The sequence below is a fragment of the Manis pentadactyla genome, chromosome 2 (assembly GCF_030020395.1).
Source record: "Manis pentadactyla isolate mManPen7 chromosome 2, mManPen7.hap1, whole genome shotgun sequence".
Taxonomy (NCBI): Eukaryota; Metazoa; Chordata; class Mammalia; order Pholidota; family Manidae; genus Manis; species Manis pentadactyla.
The window spans coordinates 110,403,301-110,423,597 of NC_080020.1; the positions used below are offsets into that span (position 1 = coordinate 110,403,301).

Sequence of the window (20,297 nt, forward strand, 5' to 3'; positions counted from 1 at the left end):
TGTGGTTTTAATTTGCATTTCCCTGATGATTAGTGATGTGGAGCATCTTTTCCTGTGTCTGTTGGCCATCTGAATTTCTTCTTTGGAGAATTGTCTCTTTATATCCTCTGCCCATTTGTTAATAGGCTTATTTGCTTTTTGGGTGTTTAGGCATGGGAGTTCTTTATATATTTTGGATGTTAACCCCTTGTCAGATATGTCATTTACAAATATATTCTCCCATACTGTAGCAAGCCTTTTTGTTCTGTTGATGGTGTCCTTTGCTGTACAGAAACTTTTTAGTTTGATGTAGTCCCATGAGTTCATTTTTGCTTTTGTATTCTTTGCTCAAGGAGTTGCATTCAGGAAGAAGTTGCTCATGCTTATATTCAAGAAATGTTTGCCTATGTTGTCTTCTAGAGTTTTATGGTTTCATGACTTATATTCAGGTTTTTGATCCATTTCGAGTTTTACTTTTGTGTATGGAGTTAAACAATAATCCAGTTTCATTCTCTTGCATGTAGTTGTCCAGTTTTGCCAACACCAGCTGTTGAAGAGGCTGTCATTGTATATCCATATCCATTGCTCCTTTATAGTATATTAATTGACCATATATGGTTGGGTTTATATGTGGGCTCTTTAGTCTGTTCCATTGGTCTATGGGTCTGTTCTTGTGCCAGTACCAAATTGTCTTGATTACTGTGGCTTTGTAGTGGAGCTTGAAGTTGGGGAGCATAATGCCTCCAGCTTTATTCTTCCTTCTCAGAATTGCTTTGGCTATTCGAGGTCTTTTGTGGTTCCATATGAATTTTAGAATGATTTTCTCTAGTTCATTGAAGAATGCTGTTGGTATTTTGATAGGAATTGCATTGAATCTCTAGATTGCTTTAGGCAGGATGGCCATTTTGACAATATTAATTATTCCTATCCATAAGCATGGGATGTGTTTCCATTTATTGGTATCTTCTTTAATTTCTCTTAAGAGTATCTTGTACTTTTCAGGGTATAGGTCTTTCACTTCCTTGGTTAAGTTTTATTCCTAGGTATTTTATTCTTTTTGATGCAATTGTGAATGGAATTGTTTTCCTGATTTCTCTCTCTGTTAGTTCATTGTTAGTGTATAGGAACCCCACAGATTTCTGTGTATTAACTTTGTATCCTGCAATTTTGCTGAATTCAGATATTAGATCTCGTAGTTTAGGGGTGGATTCTTTAGGGTTTTTGATGTACAATATCATGTCATCTGCAAACAGGGACAGTTTGAATTCTTCCTTGCCAGTCTGGGTGCCTTTTATTTCTTTGTGTTGTCTGATTGCCGTGGCTAGGACCTCCAGTACTATTGTTGAATAGAAGTGGGGAAAGTGGGCATCCTTGTCTTGTTCCCAATCTTAAAGGAAAAGCTTTGAGCTTTTCTCTGTTAAGTATGATGTTGGGTGTTGGTTTGTTGTATATGGCCTTTACTATGTTGAGGTACTTGCCCTCTATACCCATTTGGTTGAGAGTTTTTATCATGAATGGATGTTGAATTTTGTCAGATGCTTTCTCAGCATCTGTGGAGAGTATCATGTGTTTTTTGTCCTTTTTGTTGTGGTGGTGGATGATGTTGATGGATTTTCGAATGTTGTACCATCCTTGCATCCCTGGAATAAATCCTACTTGATCATGATGGATGATCTTTTTTATGTATTTTTGAATTCGGTTTGCCGATATTTTGTTGAGTATTTTTGCATCTATGTTCGTCAGGGATATTGGTCTGTAATTTTCTTTTTTGTGGGGTCTTTGCCTGGTTTTGGTATTAGAGTGATGCTAGCCTCATAGAATGAGTTTGGAAGTATTCCCTCCTCTTCTGTTTCTTGGAAAACTTCTAGGAGGATGGGTATTAAGTCTTCACTAAATGTTTGATAAAATTCAGTGGTGAAGCCATCTGGTCCAGGTATTTTGTTCTTAGGTAGTTTTTTGATTACCAATTCGATTTTGTTGCTGGTAATTGGTCTGTTCACATTTTTTGTTTCTTCCTTGGTCAGCCTTGGAAGGTTGTATTTTTCTAGAAAGTTGTCCATTTCTTCTAGGTTATCCAGTTTGTTAGCATATAACTTTTCATAATATTCTCTAATAATTCTTTGTATTTCTGTGGTGTCTGTAGTGATTTTTCTTTCTCATTTCTGATTCTGTTTATGTGTGTAGACTCTTTTTTTCTTGATAAATCTGGCTAGGGGTTTATCTATTTTGTTTATTTTCTCGAAGAACCAGGTCTTGTTTTCATTGATTCTTTCTATTGTTTTATTTTTCTTGATTTTATTTATTTCTGCTCTAATCTTTATTATGTCCCTCCTTCTAGTGACTTTGGGCCTCATTTGTTCTTCTTTTTCTAGTTTCATTAATTGTGACTTTAGACTGCTTATATGGAACTGTTCTTTCCTGAGGTAGGCCTGTGTTGCAATATGCTTTGCTCTGAGCACGTGCTTGGCTGCATCCCACAGATTTTGTGGTGTTGAATTGTTGTTGTCATTTGTCTGTTTTAATTTGGTCATTGATCCATTGGTTATTTACAAACATGTTGTGAAGCCTCCATGTGTTTGTGGGATTTTTCGTTTTCTTTGCATAATTTATTTCTAGTTTCATACCTTTGTGGTCTGAGAAACTGGTTGGTACAATTTCAATCTTTTTGAATTTCCTGAGGCTCTTTTTGTGGCCTAGTATATGATCTTATCTTGAAAATGTTCCATGTGCACTTGAGAAGAATGTGTATTCTGCTTTTAGGTGTAGAATTCTGTAGATGTCTGTTAAGTACATCTGTTCTAGAGTGTTGTTCAGTGCCTCTGTGTCCTTACTTATTTTCTGTCTGGTTGATCTGTCCTTCAATGTGAGTGGAGTCTTGAAGTCTCCTAGAATGAATACATTGCATTCTATTTCCCCTTTTAATTCAGTTAGTATTTGTTTCACATATGTAGGTGCTCCTGTGTTGTGAGCATAGATATTTATAATGGTTATATCTTCTTGTTAGATTGATCCCTTTATCATTATGTTATGTCTTTCTTTGTCTCTTGTGACTATTTGTTTTAAAGTCTATTTTGTCTGATACAAGTACTACAACTCCTGCTTTTTTCTATTAGTTGCATGCAATATCTTTTTCCATCCCTTCACTTTTAATCTGTGTATGTCTTTGGGTTTAAAGTGAGTCTCTTGTAGGAAGCATATAGATGGGTCTTGTTTTTTTATCCATTCAGTGACTCTATGTCTTTTGATTGGTGCATTGAGACCTTTTACATTTAGGGTGATTATTGATAGGATGTACTTCCTGCCATTGCAGACATTAGATTCGTGGTTATCAATGGTTCAAGGTTAACTTCCTTATTATCTAGGAGTCTAACTTAACTCACTTAATATGCTATTATAAACATGATCTAAAGGTTCTTTTTCTCCTCCTTTTTCTTCTTCCTCCATTCTTTATATATTAGGTATCATATTATATACTGTTTGTCTATCCCTTGATTGACTCTGGGGATAGTTTATTAATTTTGCACTTGCTTAGTAATTAGCTGTTCTACTTTCTTTACTATGGTTTTATTACCTCTGGTGACAGCTGTTAAACCTTAGGAACACTTCCATCTATAACAATCCCTCCAAAATACACTGTAGAGATGGTTTGTGGGAGGTAAATTCTCTCGGCTTTTGCTTATCTGGAAATCATTTAATTTCTCCTTCAAATTTAAATGGTAATCTTGCCGGATAAAGTAATCTTGGTTTGAGACCCTTCTGCTTCATTGCATTAAGTACAGCATGCCACTCCCTTCTGGCATGTAAGGTTTCTTCTGAGAAGTCTGATGTTAGCCTGATTGGCTTTCCTTTGTATGTGATCTTATTTCTCTCTCTGCCTGCTTTTAATAGTCTGTCTTTATCCTTGATCTTTGCCATTTTAATTATTATATGTCTTGGTGTTGTCTTCCTTGGGTCCTTTGTGTTGGGAGATCTGTCTACCTGCATGGCCTGAGAGACTATCTCCTTCCCCAGATTGGGGAAGTTTTAGCAATTACCTCCTCAAAGACACTTTTTATCCCTTTCTCTCTTCTTCTGGTATCCCTATAATGCAAATATTGTTCTGTTTGCGTTGGTCACACAGTTCTCTCAATATTCTTTCATTCTTAGAGATCTTTTTTTCTCTCTGTGCCTCAGCTTCTTTGTATTTCTCTTCTCTGGTTTCTATTTCATTTATCATCTCCTCCACGTATCCAACCTGCTTTTAATACCCTCATTGTGCCCTTCAACGATTGGATCTCCGACCAAAATTCATTCCTGAGTGCTTGGATATCTTTCCATACCTCGATTAGCATGTTAATGATTTTTATTTTGAACTCCCTTTCAGGAAGAGTCACGAGGTCCATGTCATTTAAATCTTTCTTGGGAGTTGTATTAATAATTTTACTGTGGACGAGCTTCCTTTGGCGTTTCATATTTGTATATGGCGCCATCTAGTGTTCAGAAGCTCTACTCTCTGTAGCTGCTCAGCCCCTGAAGCAATGTCGGGGGTCGCAGGGGAGTGGTATTGGTGCCTGGGTGTAGGAAAGAGGCCTGCTCCCGGCTGCTATGCCTGTCTCCACTGCCTGAACCAGTGGGCTGAGCACACAGGTATAAGCTTTTGTCCCAGGGCATCCGGATATGGATCCCTGCTTTCCACAAACAGCCAGAATCCCAGTCTCCCCAGGAACTCCGCCTGTCCCAGCTTTCTAACCCCATAATCACGAGAGTATGATGAAAGCACCATGTGTGTGCTCCCAGAGCAGATCTCCAGAGCTAGGTATTCACTCCCTCCCTGCTCAGTTTCTCTTCCTCCCGCTAGTGAGCTGTGGTGGGGGAGGGGCTTGGGTCCTGCCGGGCCACCGTTTTGGTACATTACCCTGTTCCCTGAGGTCTGCTCTTTTCTCCAGGTGTATGCAGTCTGGCATAGTCCTCTTTCCTGTTGTTCTCTCAGGGTTAGTTGTATTAATTATATTTTTGTATTATATGCAGTTTTAGGAGGAAGCCTCTGTCTCACCTCTCACGCCACCATCTTTAATCCTTCTCTGCTGCTTTTATTTTTTGCAATCAAAAACCAGTGTCTTAAACATCTAGCAAACAAAACAATGCTGGATACATAAGAGATACTCAATTAATACTTGGTGAGTAGCCCTGTCATGAGATGAAAAGGGTAAGAGTCTTTCCAAGAAGTATCCAGCAGTGTACAACCTAATTACACTTAGATCAAGTGTCAAAATGTTGCAGTACCCTGGAACCTCCCATTTTGTCTCTTCTCAGGCACTACTTAACCACCAAGAGCACCACTATCCTGACTTCTAACACCATACATTAGTTTTGCCCCTTTTAAGCATATAATGTACTCATACAGTATATACTCCTTTGTATCTGATTTCATATACCCAGTATAATGTGTCACCATATTTTATGTAGAGTTAAAGTTATTTTAATCCAAGTCTTCTGTGTATCATATATGTTATGATGTGGATAGATTGTTCTCTTTTGGATGGGCAGTGGATTTATGAGTGGAATAATTACTCTAATGCCAGCTTTATGTAAAAATTTTTAACAATTTTCTGAATATCTCTATATTGCCTCTTTAGCCCAACCTTTGATTTAATAGATTTTAACCAGTTTACACATCTAGATAGGTGAATTTTTTTTCAGTGTTTTTTTCTTAGTGACTGTTAAAAGAAAAAGAAGTACAGAGAATCAGATGACCGTAAAGAATTTAAAATTATAGGTTAGAAAGAAAGTTGCAAAAATTAGATTTCCAATCCAATAACGGTTTTGTTTTGACCCAATTAAATTGATGGAATAATTAACCAAAATTGGTTTAGTATTTCTGTAGATAAAAAGGGAGGATAATAAACATTGCTTGGTCCTCACTTCAATGATATGCTCATGTGGGATATCCAATATGTATTAATGTTAGACTTACAACATGTGGTTTTAAATGTGTATCAAAGTTGAAAAGTTAGAGTAAAAATAGAGATGATGCTTCTTAAAAGAGCATATATTGTTTAAATGTCTTTTTTGATTCTTAAGAGCAGAAGGGACCATTAGAACTGTCTTACCCTGTTCCAGTTTTCATACATGAGGAAGTCATAAAGTAATGTGATTTACTAATAGACACACATTGGTATTTATGAGATTGAGCATCTAAGACCTCATTGATAGTTACAGAATATCTTCCTGTGATTGTTTCTCTCTTCTTTGTTTTTCTTACCTCTCATTGGTTTCTGTTTCTCTTTTTCTATACCTAGTTTTCTGGTGACTGCTATAATAAGACATGTTATAGAAATGAACTACATTTTTCCTCTGCTGTACTTGATAGTGTTTTATGTTGCTTGATTTAAAATAAATTTTATTTTTTATTTTTATTTTTACTTTTTACTTAATCCTTCACTGAATTTTAGTTTAGTTATTTTTTTTTTAACCCCTGAGGTTTGATGCTTTGATAGAAAAAGATTCTACCACCCATCTCTTGGTGCTTGTGTTAGAACTGAGTATTGCATAGGAAATTGGTTAAATACTTGAAATCAGCTTGGCAATATGTGCTTAGCATAGATTTGTAGAATAAAGAACAGTTTTACTTATTTCAGTATGCAAACTCAAGAGTAAATGTGAAAGTTAAACACAACATTCAGCTATACTGAAGGTAAAAAGTTTCTGATAAAGTGCATTTTTTAAATTTGATAATTTAAAAAATACTAGTATTCGCTCCATTTTAAATATTCAAAATGTTTTAAATTTTCATGTATCTACTCTTTGGAAGTATGGAAGACAATAAGATTGGAATTCCCTGATGAACATTTAATAACTGGAAGATCCTTGCTGATGTCTGAGTCTAGACTGAGAATCACTGAGAAATTAGATCACTGAATGATTTAAACTCAATATGGATTATTAGCTATAAAAAGAATACTTTCTATTGGTATATTATGAGTGATTGCTTGTTTAATTAGGAGTAACAAAATGCCGTGAATCTATATTTTTAACCATGTTTTTCAAAACTGTATTACTGCTCTTGTATATGCTGATAATCATTTATTTTCCAATTGTTCAAATATTTTTTCCTAGAATAGAGCTGAAGTAGTATGGTAAACTGTTGGCTGTTCAACATGATCAGAACATTGTCTGAAAGAATATTTTGATTATTGAAACATAGAATGGGAAGTGTTTATCAAGTAATGTGTTGTTTTAGCAGACAACCTGAAAAGTGCATACTTCGAGGTAGTCATTCTTTCCTTCTAAGTGGTCCCCTTGAAAGAAGGCATATACTTGTTCTATGGTGACATCTCCATTCAATATTTTTTAAAAATCCTGCTTCTGAAGAGTGCTCAAGCTTATAATATAGTCTAAATTACTCTTTGGTTTGTCCTTTGGGGATGAATTGGGGTTTGGGAAATGATCAAATAAGAATTGGGCTCAAATATAGTGGGACTTTATTACTTCATTGGTTTATTCACTCATTAATTTGGAAAGAATTCATTGAGCATCTGCTATATTTTCAGCACTTACTAAATACTAGAATGTGTGTGACAAGATAATTTTTCTAGAAAATATACTACCACCCTATGTGATGACTGCCATTACAGTCTAGTCCTTGGCTATTTCTACAGCCATTCTCGTTTCCTCACTCTTTCCTCTTGGTCACTATAATTGGCAAAGCTGTCTCCCTCCTATTCATTCTACTCATATTGTCTTTTCAGGGCCTTTGTACCTCTGTTACATTCTGTTGGGATTGTTCTTCCCTTAATATTTGTAGGCTTGTTCTCTTGCTTCATTTAGCTTTCTGCTTAAATATCACTGTCAGTGAAGCCTTCTCTGATTGTAGTATATAAAGTAGCTCCCATTTCCATCACTGTCAGTTCTTTTGTATTCTTTTCTTCCATAGCCCTTGTCACTACCGCCATTACAGTATTATTTATTATCTTCCTAAAATGTAAGTTTTGAGAGCACAGGTACTTTGTTTAGCTCACCATTGTATCCTCAGTGCCTAGAACAGCCCCAGCAAGTTGTATGTGCTTAGTTAAATATTTATTGATTGAATAAATGACTGTCAAATTAGTGTTCTAGATTGAGGGCTCCAGCTAATTTTTTCACTGTTTATTCAACATTTTAACCATGTAGTCACATATATCAAGCTTTCTGTGTTTCAAACTTACTAATTATCTTACTATTCTAAAAATCTGTATTTCCATCTGGGTTTAGAGCAGTACTATAATGGGGCCAAATTAGACAACCAGGAGACATCCTAGCCTTATTCATTGTCCTTATTCTATACTCAATCCTGTGACCAGATGAAAATGATGTTATCTCTGAAATACTTCTAAAATCTTTTTTTTTTCCATTTTTGTTACCATACTTTTATTCAGGCCCTCATTTCTTTTCCTGGATGGTTGAATTGGTTTCATAACTACTCTCCCTGTTGTACTGTTATCCTTTCCCAATCTGTTCTCTTCACTGTAGCTAGCAACAAGTTTTCCATGAACTCAATTTTAATTTTCCCGGCAGGGTTGAACATCTTCTTTTTTTGGCCTTCTATAGTATATGTTACCTTTCTTCTAATATTGGTATAATTTGTGCACATCTTCCTCCCTCAGTCATAGGTGACAAATATTTAATGACTTTTACTATGTGCTGGGTACTGTTCTTTTGCTGGTGATTCATTTGGAAAAAGATTGAGTCTCTAACCTTGATGATTATATATTCTAGTGGGGACAACATAGACAATAAACATGTGAACACAGTTTTAAGTACTAATAAGTGCTCTGAATAATGTAAGATCAGGAATGTGAAAGAAGGTTGACTGGTGATTGGGGTGATTGTCAGAGTAAACTTCTCTGAGGAGCTGATAATTTGGTTGCTACAGGACTAGAAAGTGGAACCAAGTGAAGATGTAGGAGTACAGTCTTCTGGGTAGAAGGAACATATAATACAAAGGCCCAGAGATAGGAGAGAACCCATATAGTGTTTGATGAGTGAGAAGGAGAGTGGAGTATATGAAACTAAAGAGGTAGACAAGTAATAACTTAGAGATCTGTGGTATATTTGCAGAAGGAAGTCATTAGAAGGTTTTAAGCAGGGGAGTGATACTATCTGATTACTTAGAAAGCACTCTGGCTGCTCTTTGGAGAATGGACTGTAGCCCCTGGAGCAGGCTCTCCATGGCACATGTCACTAAATTAATGTTAATTGAATGACTAAGTGAACAAATTAATCCTTTCACTTTAAATCCAGTTTGAATCACATGAGACTTAAGTATTGTCTTCAAGAGGAGAAAGCTCCAAAAACAACATTGCAGAAATGATGGTTGTATTAAAATAAGTCATTTCCTTGTAAGCTATGTATGGCTAACCCTAGTTATTTCTGACTTACCAAGTAATGCCTGAATTGTTGTGAGCAGGGATACTGTATTATTTTATTCATTCATTCAGTTAATTATTGACTTTCTGTCATAGGAAAGATATTCTAAGGTGTCTGAAGTATCAAAGTTGAGGTTACAAGATACCTAAGACCTTGCTCTTAAAGTCCAGTTAGTTGGATGTCATTCAGAAAATTTAGACTGGATGTATAGTTAAGCTTGACCAACAAATCAGAAGGCTAAAAATGGACTTACAATGTAACCTCTGTAAAATAGAATTCTGTTCGTTTTACTTTTCTAGTGCTACTGCTAGATGCTTTCATTTAGTTGAATCTTTCATTGGAAGTATAGAGAAATAGGGAAGAATGGGTAAAGTTAATGTTATCCTTTTCTTAATATTTTTTATTTTTACTCTTAATATGAGCTCTGATAAATAATCTGAATAGCCTATAGGTAAATTTTTGGGGAAAATCCTTTTATTGACTTATTTTTAAAATAGTTATTTGTGTGTCTCATTTTTTTAAAAAGTGAATTAGGCCTCTGCTGTGTCTTCTCTTTTAGCATCTAGTTTTCCAGCTGGTTGAATGAATGTGTGTGCTATGGCATAGGTCACCAGAGATCATGACACTTTCTCCTGAGTGACACTAGAGTTAGAACTTGTTTTGCCATAACAAATATAATTGTATAATATCTAAATATTGGTTTGTTGATTGAGGTATGTTTTGTACTCTTAGCATATAGAGAAGGGAGACTTAACTGTTGATCAAATTGTATTGTTTTTCACTGTTAGAATTTTCCAGTGAAAGTATTGGTTAGGTTCATCCAGGGCATTGTAATAGTCTAAAATAAATAAGAGAATGATAACGAAAAAAAATTTTTTAATTAAAATATCATTGATATACAATCTTATGAAGGTTTCACATGAACAATATTGTGGTTTCACCATTCACCCATGTTATCAAGACCTCCCCTCCCCATTGTAGTCACTGTTTATCAGCATAGTAAGATGCTATAGAGTCAGATAATCAAAGATTTTGACTAGTGATCTGCCTTTAAAAAATAATTAACTGTGAAATGAAAACTGAGTTTATAGTAGGGAATATCTAGATTTAAATTCTTGCTTCATAATTTGCTTGGGGAAAAAAAACACTTGCTCTGTAATTGTGGAGAGAAATATATGACATGCTATTTAATTTTCTGATCCTTAGTTTTCTTATTTATGGGAGGGGATGTAATGTGCATCTTGCAAGGTTATTATAAGTATTAAATTATAAAATTTGTTCCTAGCACCGTGTCTGGCAAGTGCTTAGATGAAAATCCAGAGGGCAAGTGGGAATGAAATAAATAATATTTATTCTTTTGCTCATGGACGTTTGGGTTGTTTGCAGTTTCTTGGTATTATAAACATGATTTTATATATAGTGTTGTAGTGTTGCACATGAACCTTGCTACACGTTGTAGGGTCCTTTAGATTCTCTAGGCTATACAACTTGGTGTAGAATTACTCTGTGTGTGTGTTTACACATACAGGGGAAGGGTGGTGTAGACAGCTGATTGATGTATAGTTTTGGAGATGATGAGGTAAGAATTAATTAACCTGAATGTCAGAGAGATTTGGTAAAAGAAGTAATAATCACTTTAAAAATGGGAAACCATGGGCAGAAGAATGTTCTTTTAGAGACAGGTAAAAAAGCTAGTGAAAGAGACTGAGATCAGTGAGAAATAGCAAATAACTAGTGATAGAATGAAATGAGATAATAAGATATAGAATCAAGAATACAAGTGGAAAGATTATAAAATAACATTGCAATAACACATTTTTCAGATTTCTAACTCCCACTAAATTGAGTGTCTTGCAGCCAAAGTGTAATTGTAACCTTTGCTCCTTTATTAGCTTCTAAGAGGGAAGCCCTTATATTACATTCATAGAGACCACCTGTCAGACAGGTGATCTTGAATTATAGTCATGTTTCATTTAGAAAAACAAACATGAAAGTAAACGTACAAGCAAAATGTACAAGTAACTTCTAAGTAATTCTAATAAACTGGGCGTATATCGCAATTAATTGTCTCAGTCTTTAAGCACAGCTGTTCTGTTCTTTTACAGTATTCATTAACATAGTTGTTTCAGGGACAATTTTTATCTTACAATAAGAGATTCCTAATTAGAGAACTGTAGAAATCTAATTATTTTACAAATTATCTTTGTAAATATAGTAGATCAAGACATAGAACATTTAGCAGAGCATCAGGTAATTGTAATCTTTATATGATAATTATGTTTATTTTTACTATCTTAGAAAATGTTCTAGTTGCAGACTATTTTTCAGATTGGTCTTCTGCAGAAAAGTAATATTAAATGTCATGGCAAAGATTTCTTGGAATGACAGCCACTTCTGTGGCCTTGGTAAATGGCCTTGGTGTATTCTTTGTATATACCTTTGTGTGCCTTGTACTTGTGTACAAAGTCAAAGTCCTTTGTGAATTTGGTTACAATTCTCTACCACAGTTGTCTCATAATCAGTGTTACAAGCCCAAGCATTCCACTGATCTCTCATTTTATCATTCAGGTATAGGTATTCCTTAAGTCAAGCTACATAATCTCTTGAGAAATCCTTGCTTATATCTCAGTGTGTTGTTTTGCTGCCTTGAACTTGAAATGCACAAACGTTTTGTCATTCATATTTCTCAAAATGTCTCCCAGCCTTCCAGAAAATATTAAATGTAAAATATCTTAAGATTTTATAGATCAGCAAAAGTCGCCTCACCTTTGCCTGCCATCATTGTTGTGAGTAGGACACTAACAAGAACCTAACAAAAGTATTCTCTTCTGCTCTCTGGGAAATGGAGATAGAGGACAGATCTAGTTTTAAGAAAATCTTACAAACACTAGTTTAAGTTTATCTATACTTACGATGATCATGTCATTTACAATAAAACCTGGGATACTTTTGGGGAGTGAAAGGAGGTGGTATTTATAATTACACTGACATGATAGATGTAAGTTGGAACTCAGGCAGATCAGATATATCAAATGCTGTGAATGTTATGGAGAATATGTCCTGGGAACATAAAGAAGGGAGCTTTAGGTTAGGGCAAAACCTTTACACAACTGAGCCAGACTTACAAAGAATGAGAAAGATTTCTCCCAAGCTGGGTAGAGAGACAAAGGCAAGCCAGGCTGAAAGAAACCTAGAGCCATATTGCTGTCCAAGTAGTCCTTGCCTCTATCAAAATGACCTTTCAAGAAGTGCTTCATGTCCATCATTCTTCTAAAACAGCCCTATGAAAATGTTCAGTGTTCAATACGATGAACCTAACATTTAAGAAATTGTAATTGAACTGATTGACTTGCAGTAATAATAGGTTTTCTTTGCCTGCCTCTACAACAGTATTTATATTTAAAATATTACATACTAATGATGAAAAGAAGGTTATTATTTGCTACAATGGCTCGAGCAGAAACATTATATTCAGTATGTGAGTAAAGATAATAACTTGTTTTGCATTTTGGAAGGTTATGCTTAATACAAATGAATGAAAATAATGAAGGGGGAGATTTTGGCATCAGTGTAAGGAAAAATATTCTTGAACCTAAATTTATTTAAAAATCAACTGTATGTTGTATATTTATTGACAGGTAAAGATATTAATACAGTTTAGTGCAGCATGTTACAAAACTGTATATTGAAAATATTTTAAAATAAATCCATGTTTACTCACACATTTACAGTTGACCCTTGAACAATGCAGGTTTTAACTGCAGGTCCACTTATATGTGGATTTTTTTCCAATGAATATATTGGAAAATTTTTTGAAGATATGACAATTTGAAAAAACTTGCAGATGAAACACATTCTAGTCTAAGTTCTGACTAGCACAGGAGTTGGTAGATAGAAAAACCGAAAAAATTAAGAAAAAGATATGTCATGACTGCATAAAATATGTAGATAGTAGTCTGTTTTATCATTTGCCTACCATAAAATCGGCAGTAAGCCATTAGTAGTTAAATTTTGGGGGAGTCAAAATTATACGTGGATTTTTGGGGGGGTGTTGGTGCTCCCAACCCTTGCAATATTTGAGTATCACCTGTATACTTACACGTGTGTATGTGCACACACATGCACATACGTACATGGAGAATTAAGTGGAGAGGGAATGTGTGTGTGTGTGTGTGTGTGTGTCTGTAGTTTTCTAGGTAGAAGGCTATTCACTGTAGTTTTGGATTTCTGTGTGCACGTATGCATCTTTATGTATATCTGTATGTATTTATATAATACTAAATTGCCGGATATTTAGAGTTGACTACAGTTATATCATTATCTCCAGAGAGATTCATCAGGAACACTTAGAGGACTTACAAGTTACATGATAAGAGGAAAAGAGCCACTGTACTTCTAGTAGTTCTTTTGTGTTTTGCTTCCTTGCATTTGAGTGGTTGGCTAGCCACAATTTTTTTCTTTTTCCTTTGTGCAACTGTGAACTTCCTAAACTTCAAGGATTCTGAGAATATCCTAGTAGATTATCTCATTTGTGCATCGTACTTCTCACACAGAACTATTATCAGTAGACAGTTTTGGAGAAGCTAAATTGGAAACATTAAGTGAGATTAGGAAGAAATAAAAAGAGGTAAAACCTTTCACATTTTCTGCTTCCTCCCCTCCTAACCCCAATAAAAACTACATTGAGATCAGCTTGCTCACTACTCTTCCTCCATTACGTTCAGACTATCTAACCTAAAAGCTGGCAAACTAGGTCTTGAGCCAAGCCCATTTTATTGAAACAGAGCCCTTTTCTTTTCTTTCTACAGTTTATTTCTTAGTGTAACAGCAGAGTTGAGTAGTTGCAACAGAGACCTTATGGCCTGCAAAGTCTAACTACTGTCTGCCCCTTTTCAGAAAAAGTTTGCAAACTCCTGTTCTAGTAGGTAAAGAAGAAATCAGGGATTTCTCATTTCATTACCAGGGGGACTTTAACCTGGTGTTTCAAGTTAGAGTTCTCCACAGGAACATAGTTGCACATAAACATTCCATAGTATTTCACATCTAAAATGGCCCTAATACAATTTTGAATTGGTCTGGGAAATAACATAGTTTCTGAGAGGAAACATGTTCTGTCTTTCAGCAAATATATTTTGAAGAAACTTTGAAATTCTTCCATTGGGGGTTCCTGGAAATTAATTGTATAAAAGAGAAAGGGATGAAGAGGAGAAGGAAGGAAAAAACCTGTTTCATTTTGATTTGGATTGACAATGATAACACCTGCATTATAGTGTGTTAGGTTCATTTTACGTCATGGTTCATTAGACCCAATATTGGCTTCTCACTGTCATTTGTCAGATTGTGTGCATGGGTTTTTTTGTTGTTGTTAGTTCTTCCACTTATATGTAATATCCATTAAAGAAGGTCTTGCTCACTTATATATTCCCAGTACCTAAAACAGTATCTGACCATAGTTGGTGTCTAATTAATAATTGTTGACTGAGTAACTCAGATAAGAGATCTTAGTTTTGTAACAAGATTGTGATTTCTCAAAAATGTCTGCAGTTGGTACCTAGAAAAAAGGCAGTAATTAGAAATCTGCAAGCCTATGTGAAGAATGTATCTTTTCAGGCTGATTATCTTAACTATCATATCAGTCCTATCTGATCAATACATAGTAGTAACTGTACTATCACTTTAGTGAAGCTTTTTGATTGGTGCCTGCTAACCTAATTCTAAATTGACATTAAATGGTTACATCATTTGTTTCCATTAAGTGATTTCACACTGGCTTTAATGATCCTTAACTCTGACTTTGCAAACTAGTAGGTTCTAAATTACCATGAAGATTATTACAGAATTTTTATAGTTTTCAAATATAGTTAAATCATTTTAACACCATTGGCTTATTTATAATTTTTCTTCTTCAGTTTCTCCAAACATACCATTTATGATAAATAAGATATTACTGAATACTAACAGACTAATAGTGACCTACCTATGCATGGTTCCTTGCAATTCTTTTTAATGAGATATGGTCCTACCCAATAATTAGCTATTTTCATTCCACTTTTGAGGAGTCACTAATTATAAAGATGTACCTAAAGCACTTAAAATTAGATTGAATTTCATTGTAGTTAAAAAGAAATCCAAAATTTGTAGGTGATGCTCTAAAATCAAATGAATGATCTCAGTATGTAGCAATTTCAAAGTGATTGGAAATAGTTGGGATATATAATGTGCCTAGTGATTTGACACTACAATTTGTGGTTGTCATGGCTAACACCCAACATGACAGAATAAAGGAAGGTAGGCAAATGCAAGGTAAATCTAAAATAGGGCAATGCAAATGCAACATGGGTTTGACTGTATGGGTCACATGCAGATTTTAAAAAAATTAATGTATTGAAAACATTTTTTGGAGATTTGCAGCAGTTTGGAAAAACTCTCAGACGAACTGCATAGCCTAGAAATACTGAAAAAATTAAGAGAAAGATATGTCATGAGTGCACAAAATGTATGTAAGTACTAGTCTATTTTGTCATTTACTACCATAAAATCAGTAGTAGGCTATTACTAGTTAAGCTTTGGGAGAGCAAAGATTATACTTGGATTTTTGACTGCCCAGTGAGAAAGAGGACAGTGGTTGCACCTAACCACTACATTATTCAAGTTTCAGCTGTAATTCAAAGCACATGGTTTTGTGTTACCAGTTAAACAAAGTCATAATGGCTCTTAAGCTAAAAATCAGCAATATGATACTTTTTTTTCTTCTTTAGATTGGGCTTTTGTTTTGTTTCAAACAAATGGACCGCTGAATAAATTAATAGAAAAATAACTTGTAGCAACCTGAGGAAATTGACATACTATTCCAGGTGTTGTATGTGGGTATATCTGGCTGTGGCCTGTTTTTGTAAAGCAAGTTATCTAAGAATGGTTTTTACATTTTTAAAGCATTTTATTCTTTCAGTATTTTTAGAATGTTGCTCCAATGTCTTGTCATTGCCTTGTTTCCCACAAGATCTGCTGTCATCCTGTTCTTTGCTCCTCTCTTAATCAAATTTGGGAAGTTTTCATCCATTATTTCTTCACATTTTCTCTCTCATTTCTTTCCTTCAAGAACTCCAGTTCAAGTACACACTGTAATTGAGTTAAGCTGCTTGAATTCCCATAGCTCACTTATGCTCTTCCCATTTATTTATTTTTTCTTTTGTATTACATTTTAGATAGTTTCTATTGCTTTGTCTTCAAGTTCACAATTTTTTCCTTCTATAAAAGTTATGCTGCTATTCCCATCCAGCATATTTGCATCTGAGAAATGGTAGTTCTTGTCTCCAGAAATTAAGTTTGAGGGTTTTTCACACTTTCATGCCCCTATGTTTTTAAACATAAGAGACTACAGTTCTGAAAATGTCTTAATGTCCTTTTGTGCTAATTCTAACATCTTTGTCCATTCTAGATCATTTTCAGTTGATTAATTTTCTTGCTCCTTTGTGGGTCATGTTAGTTCTTTGCATGTCTGATAATTTTTGACGGAATGCTAATCATTGTAAATTTTGCCCCATTAGATACTTCATATATTTTCTATTCTTTTAAATCTTCTTGAGCTTTGGTCTGTGACAGTTTAGTTACTAAGAAACAGTTCAATTAAGTCTTAATTTGAAGATTTGTTAGGTGGGATCAAAGAAGTGCTTAGTCTATGACTGATTGTTCCCTACTACTGATGAGACAATACTCTAACAAATGTTCCCTTTACTGTTAAAGCTTTTCAGTCTGGCCCTTAGGAACAAATACTGCCATCTATCCTGTGTGAATGTAGGGTACTTTTCCCTTTATATTTTTGAGTGGTAATTTCCTTACACACATACACCAGTTATTGCTATTATTGACTACCTGCAGGGTCCCTTTGCAGATCTCTGAAGTTCTCTGTGCACTTCCCTCTTCTCTAATACTTCTTAGTCTCCTTGTTCTCTGAATTCTGTCTCTTTAGAGGTTTCTCCTCTCAGCACCAAGGCCTAGAAACTCTTAAGACATTAAGCTGGAGCAGTTGTAGGACACACTTGTTTGTTTCTCATCTCTCAGAGATCATTGTTCTTTACTTCCTGATGTCCATTGTCTTAAAAACTATAGTTTAAAATATTTGTCCAGTTTTTTGGTTGATTCAAATAGAACAATATTTTGGTGTTTGTTGCTACATTATAGCCAAAAGTGAAAGTTGGGATGTTGAAATTAAGTTAGTGGGGTTGAATAATTCCAGTTGATAATACACAGAATTGGACTAGAGGCATGGGTAGAGATATAAAGGTCATTTAATGAGTCATCATCATAGACTTTGAAGTCCCCTAATAAGATATATTTGAGATAGAGAGTAAGACTTTAAACCAAAAGGTAGAGTTGGAAGTTTTAATACTGCATGTATTTGGTTAAGAAAAATACTCTTTTATAATTATGTTAAATTGTCTTTTCTCCTAGAACCTTCTGATAACTTAAGGGACATTCTACAAAATGTGGCCAAATTGCAAGGTGTATCAAATATGAGAAAACTAGGCCATCTGAATAACTTTACTAAGGTAAGTAATTGAATCTCTATTTAAGTAAAAAATTGAAGTTTTTTTATCTATCTTCTAAAATTCTTTGTTTTTAATTATACTCATTAGATACTTCTTAATTACCATTAACAAATTCTTGAATATTCACTCAATATTAGTGCTTCTGCTGCTCTTAGGGATTTTGTTATATGTTTTTAAATTTAAGTATTTGAATAATGAAAGTATTTGTTTGTTGTAGAAAATTTGGTAGTTTCAGAAAAGAATTTAAAAAATGACTGAGAAATTCATAAGCCAGTGTATACTATTACATAGTGATGTAGCTGTTTTGCCATTTTTATACTCATTTTTATGTAATGATGTAAAAATGTAAATAGAAAAGTACATATGTGTGTTGCATTTCTAAAGGATAACCATAATTTCAAGAGAAATACTAGAACTTCCTCTCTCTTTTCCCTAATACTCTTGTTTCCATTATCTTGATCTCAATTAGAGCCAAAGATAAAAATAGGGACCCTTGTCCCAAGTAAACTTTGACTTGATCTCTATTAGTGGTCAAAAATTCCCAAGTTTAATAGCTGGATTGGTATGTTTTTAAGCCTAGTAATGCTGGATAGCCAATCTTGGAAACATCAAAATGCCAATTATTGGAGGTGATGCCTTAAATAGAAAACACAATGGCCCCTTGTGGGGACAAATATTTTTTCCCCTTTTTAGTTTATGAAATATAAATTGTCCTGCTATATTTTAAATGTAGGAATGATTGTTTGTTTTAACCCCTTCTTACTCAAAGTGTGATCCACAGACCAGTGGCATGGGTGTCACCTTGGAATTTATTTAAAATGTACTGTTTTGGCCACACACCAGACATAATGAATCAGAATCTGCATTTTAATAAAACTCTCAGGTGAATTTGTGTGCACATTAAAGTTTGAGCAGCATTGTTTTAATCCTTCCAAAATGTTTAATTCTTTACTCTAGTATTAGACCGTGGGTTGGATTTGATTTGATTTCCTAGAAATGAAAGGGTATGAGAATATAGTCATTATGAAACAAAGTTGTTTTTTCATTGTGGTGGTGTACAATAAATATAAAATAGTTTAGTGTGTTTTTTTTTTCCTGTAGTTAGAGAAGCAATTACATACGTAGTTTTCCTTAGTGAAGTTTTGAAATATTTTGGCATGTTATATAATGGATGGGAAAATTATTTTATATGAGGGATGAGAAAGTGGCATTTTTAAAATAACATTGAATAGGTGCTTGAGAAGGTGTTTTCAAAAATATCCCTAGGTATCCTTTCATTTTTATGAATGGAATGAAAATCTTCAAATATTTTTCTTCAGTGTGCTAGTCAGATAATGTGAAGTTTTTAAGACCAAAAGTTGTTCCAGGGTTTTAAATTGCATCTCTTGCTTTCACTCCCTTTTATTAAATTTTCTATTTTTATCTCACCATTTTTCGCTCACCTCTATTAAGTCTTATCACCTGCCTAGATTGAACTGTTAAAAACAATTTAATAGAGGTTTATGTCCTATTTGAACTCAGAGTTCCTGTCATAATCAGATTGACACCTACGTGCAGTTACACATCTTTGGTCAACTAAGATTCCAGGAGTTGGGGATGGATGCAAGACTGGCAGTGATTTCTGTTACTTCCCTCTGGCACCACTGTGGTCCTAAAGCAGTCTTAAAAATCGAGAGCAGCATTGACCAGTAGAAATACAGTATTAGCCACATGTGTAATTTAAAGTTTTCTAGCAGCTACACTGTAAAAGGGGAAATGTGAAATTCTTTTTAACAATACATTTTCAATATAGTATTATTGAGAGTTCTCTCTGCCTTTTCCCTTCCTCCATTTCCTTATTGATATTTAGCCAAGGTATCACCCAATATAGTTAATATAAATATTAATGAAATATGTCTTTGCATTCAAGTGTGTATATTATACTTACTGCACATCTCAGTTCAAACAAGCCACTTTTCCAGTGCTCATAGTGACCTGTGGCTAGTAGCCACCAGCCACAACAGACAGTGTACACGTAGAACTTCTTGGAATAGGAGTGTTTTACACATTTGTATCTAAGAATCTGTTGTACACCCCTCTTTTTCCCTTCTCTGTTTTCCATTTATTTCTATCACAATTCTAGCCTATCTTGAGGGTCAGCTGTTCTCTCTGCCTTTTTCCTTCCTCCATTTCCTTACTTCTTTCTGAATTTTTCCCACAGTAATTCACTAAGTTGTTCCCTCTACTTGGTTGCTTCTTGGTTTTTGCTCTCCTCGACTCTTCTCCCCTTTCTCCTTCCCTCCACTCTCTTCTTCCTTCCCTCTCTGTAGTGTCCCTCTTCTCACCTTTATCTCATCCCTCTTCACCTTTCCCTACTTCCTTCCCCTTCTCTCACTTTCTCATTCC

At 34.7% G+C, this 20,297-nt stretch overlaps 1 protein-coding gene across 8 annotated transcripts in view; it reads left to right on the plus strand.

Moving 5' to 3' along the window:
* RICTOR (RPTOR independent companion of MTOR complex 2) overlaps nucleotides 1-20,297 on the plus strand; it is a 113,920-nt gene that overhangs the window by 11,571 nt on the left and 82,052 nt on the right. For all 8 annotated transcript variants that reach the window (XM_036910836.2, XM_036910840.2, XM_036910838.2 and 5 more), the window contains one exon: nucleotides 17,815-17,912. In XM_036910836.2, the coding sequence (XP_036766731.2) occupies nucleotides 17,815-17,912 (98 nt within the window). The remainder of the gene's footprint in view (nucleotides 1-17,814; nucleotides 17,913-20,297) is intronic.